This window comes from Rhopalosiphum padi, chromosome 2, assembly GCF_020882245.1.
Source record: "Rhopalosiphum padi isolate XX-2018 chromosome 2, ASM2088224v1, whole genome shotgun sequence".
NCBI lineage: Eukaryota > Metazoa > Arthropoda > Insecta > Hemiptera > Aphididae > Rhopalosiphum > Rhopalosiphum padi.
Genome location: NC_083598.1, coordinates 84,983,058 through 84,987,143, shown reverse-complemented (window position 1 = coordinate 84,987,143; position 4,086 = coordinate 84,983,058). Strand labels below are relative to the sequence as shown.

At 28.9% G+C, this 4,086-nt stretch overlaps 1 protein-coding gene across 1 annotated transcript; it reads left to right on the top strand.

Annotated features, from left to right (window-relative positions):
• Window positions 1-3,838, top strand: LOC132921783 (small ribosomal subunit protein eS7-like). The gene is made up of 5 exons (XM_060984987.1): window positions 1-162; window positions 299-472; window positions 1,480-1,661; window positions 1,904-2,054; window positions 3,723-3,838. Exons 2-5 carry the CDS (start codon window positions 299-301, stop codon window positions 3,798-3,800), a joined length of 585 nt encoding a protein of 194 aa, XP_060840970.1. The 5' UTR covers window positions 1-162; the 3' UTR covers window positions 3,801-3,838.
• The last annotated feature ends 248 nt before the right edge of the window (window positions 3,839-4,086 follow it).

The window sequence follows — 4,086 nt, the reverse complement described above, 5'->3', positions numbered from 1 at the left end:
AGAGGGGTTGACACCGTACTGGACACGTACACTACAGCACGACCGTATCGTCGCGGAATTGCTGTCCATTCGTCGTTTCGTCTCCGGAACGAAAACTGTCTGTGATTTTCGACCACGTTTTTCGTCTTGTCCTCGGATCACCATTAGGAAAACACATCTAAGGTACGTAATTATGTCATCCCGACCAATGGCCCGCAATCTCGGCCGGGGCCCGACGTTTTCTGGGCGCTCGATCGCCCGATTCGATCGGATGAAAAAATCATAAAATAATAACACGCCGTCGTGCGTTTCCCCGTAGATGCCTGTTCCCGCGCAATCCAAAATCGTCAAGAAGGGAAACTCTGAGCCCGACCAATTTGAACTGTCCATCGCCCAGGCTTTGCTCGAGTTGCAGAACAACAGCGACTTGAAAGCCCAACTTCGCGAACTGTACATCACCAAAGCCAAGGAGATCGAGTTGTTCGGCAAGAAGGTAAGCTACCATCCACACGGTGTCGGTTAAATATACTTCAGGGGTTCAGAGGGTTAATATTGTTAATAATACAACTATGGATTGTAAATTTCGGTGGTCTTCACTTAAAGTTTTTCCCCTTAACCTGTAAATACAAATATTTTTTTTTTTTTTTTTGGCAGCGTTAAGATTTTTGCGTTTTGCCTATACTGTATAGCTTGTTTTCTAAATTGTATTTACTTACAGAACAAACGCAAAGGTCGAGGCGCTGCCAGACCATGAAGTCTACAATTTTACAATGCTACCGGCTCAAATTGGCCAGTCATAGGAAATGTACTGAATGAAAAAAAAAATTGGTTGAGGAGCTAAATGAAACAGTGTTGAATTTACAGAACTCCGGATTTAACCATGTGTGTGTAATGCTCTGCAGTTAGAATGCCCATATTATAATTTGGTGTAAGTTAATTTTCCTGAACTAAGTTTTTTAAATAATAAATAAATGACAGTCTTGTTAATTATCATCCTAATAAGTTAGCCAAATGTAAATTAACTGAATGAAAAAACTGCTTATTTACCGGTTGATACATTGAAATACCTTTATTTTGACCAGTATTTTTACAATATTACATATCCATTCTGATATCTATAATAAGTATATATAAGATCTTCAGATTTGACAATTATTAACTACCTAATTCTATCAATATTTTTTTATTGAAGTTATTTGTATGTATTTTAATATCTTTATAAAGACTTCTAAGTAAAGCCATATTAGTATTATTATTATTATTCTAAAAACGATAGTATGTCATATTTGTACGCATCATCAAATTCGTTGTGTTCTTGTACTCGTCCACAATGGTCCACACTGATGCCATATTAAAATGTTGGTCTTTGATATCTGTACTTTATATTTATATATACTACAGTCATAATCTACTATAGCCACACACTTTATTTGTTTAACTCGTATTAGGTACGATTTATTTTAAAATTATTATAATTTAATATTTTTTACATTTTTTTAGAGCGTCATTATCTATGTGCCCATGCCACAACGAGCTCAGTTCCAAAAAATTCAAGCTCGTTTAGTTAGAGAATTAGAGAAGAAGTTTAGTGGCAAGCATGTAGTATTTATTGGTGATCGAAGAATATTACCAAAACCTACTAGGAAAACAAGAACAAAGAGCAACCAGAAGCGTCCAAGAAGGTATATTATTAAACAACAACATACTAATATTTATTGTAGTCTGCGTGTTACTAATGTATATTTAATTGATACATATAGCGTCTAAGCGGACATATATTAAAATATGTTTTCTATTCATATATTATAAATAATACAAAATGTATTATTTTTATTATTATTATGTCAACAACAATACTAACAGTATTATTGTTATTATATTATTTGTCTTATTAGAGTATTAATATCAAATTAATAAATTTCAGTCGAACTTTAACTTGGGTCTACGACGCAATCCTTGATGATTTAGTGTTTCCAGCAGAAATTGTTGGAAAACGTATCCGAGTCAAATTAGATGGAAAACAAATGATGAAAGTTCATTTAGACAAAACTCAACAAACAAATATTGAGCACAAGGTAATTATTATTAGTTGGCTGTACTGTTATTTCTAAATTATCAAATGACAAATAACAATATCTGAAAAAGGCAAAATTCCTTTATTTTTCTAAAGTAAAATTAATTTTTAACAGTAGATATCAGAAAATTTATAATATTTTTTTATAGCTGTACACGTTAAAATGATATCAATAAAAGTATATGACGTGATATCCTAGATATTATTCTTACTTTAAGGTTTTGATAATAGATATTAACTCTATTATTAAAGTTGACAACATAATATGAGTTCTGTTGAACAAAAATTTGATATATTGTATGTAAGTAAGATTGGAGACATATGTACAGATGTGGCGTCCTCTTAAATTAATATATTATGTTTTATCAAATATTCCAATAATATTTTATGATACATGACTTCTCTTAGACTCTTCACAAATAAATATATAATACAATATTTTAATTTATTCTTATGATTGTTCCTTATTTATTTACATTTTATGCATATTATAAGTAGATTGAATTCCTAAAATATGCACTACAGCGCTCTTTACAGTTCATTATAAGTGTAGAGTTCTATCCATGTGCTATAATAAAATTATTAGGAATGATTTTTTAATCCTCTTAGCCTTTAGAAGATTTTATTCATTTTTAATTTACATTTCAAAACACAAAAATAAAATTAATTTAAATGATATGATGCACTACAGCGCTCTTTACAGTTCATTATAACTGTCGAGTTCTATCCATGTGCTATATTAAAATGATTAGGAATGATTTTTTAATCCTCTTAGCCTTTAGAAGATTTTATTCATTTTTAATCTACATTTCAAAACACAAAAATAAAATTAATTTAAATGTTATGATGCACTACAGCGCTCTTTACAGTTTAATATAACTGTCGAGTTCTATCCATGTGCTATATACAAACGATTAGGAATGATTTTTTTTAATCCTCTTAACCTTTGGAAGATTTTATTCATTTTTAATCTACATTTCAAAACACAAAAATGAAATTAATTTAAATGTTATGATGCACTACAGCGCTCTTTACAGTTTTATATAATTGTCGAGTTCTATCCATGTGCTATATTAAAATGATTAGGAATGATTTTTTAATCCTCTTAGCTTTTGGGAGATTTTTATCTATTTTTAACCTATAATTTAAAGAATATTAATGATTATGATTTAAGATGCACTACAGCGCTCTTTACAGTTTTATAACTGTTGAGTTCTATCCATGTGCTAAACTAAAGTACTTGTATTTTCTTTATTCATTCTCAATTAATTGTAGTTGAAACCATTAATTTACAATTCACATTGATCAAAAAGGTGTATCTTCATAATTATATAGTTTGTAATTAATAATATAATATAATAAGTCTTCTTCTCATAATATAAGTAAAACGTTTGAAGTTAGAACAAACATCTATTTGCTCAAAATAGTTTAATTTATTTCATTTCGTCTGTGTGTTACTAATGTATGATTATAAATGATACAATTAGCGTCTAACCAGACATATATTAAAATATGTTAATGCATTGTAAATATATCAGTAATTATTTTATTGGTTTTTAGTCTATTGACGTAACATTAAGTGTTTATCTAGAGCTTATAAATAATATTAATTGTCCATGTATCCTCTAAAAATAACATACTAAAGAACATATTTTTTTTATTGTTACAGGTGGATACTTTTGCTTCTGTATACCGAAAGCTGACTGGCAGAGATGTAACTTTTGAGTTCCCTGAACCATACTTGTAAACTTGGTTTAATAAATACATTTTTATTTTATTCTCTGATATGTTATTTATTTTATTGGTCTCCTTATTTTAAATTGCTGAAGTAGTCTGTAAATCATAAATTATTTCTAGATACTTGTTTAATAATTAATGAATTTATAATAAAAGAGGTTTTAATTGTCATTAATTAATAATTACACAATATTTTGTTAGTGATCATTAAAAACTATTATATAAATACAACAGAAAATTGTTGGTTATATGTTATAAATGTAATAAAATAATAACTTATAGGAAAGTAATTGAAA

What these genes read in the sequence shown, in the direction of transcription:
- LOC132921783 (XM_060984987.1), top strand. Translation starts at nt 299, where the DNA reads ATGCCTGTTCCCGCGCAATCCAAAATCGTCAAGAAGGGAAACTCTGAG. An exon ending in TCGAGTTGTTCGGCAAGAAG is followed by an intron (nt 473 to 1,479) that starts GTAAGCTACCAT and finishes ACATTTTTTTAG; the next exon opens with AGCGTCATTATCTATGTGCC. An exon ending in AAACAAATATTGAGCACAAG is followed by an intron (nt 2,055 to 3,722) that starts GTAATTATTATT and finishes TTATTGTTACAG; the next exon opens with GTGGATACTTTTGCTTCTGT.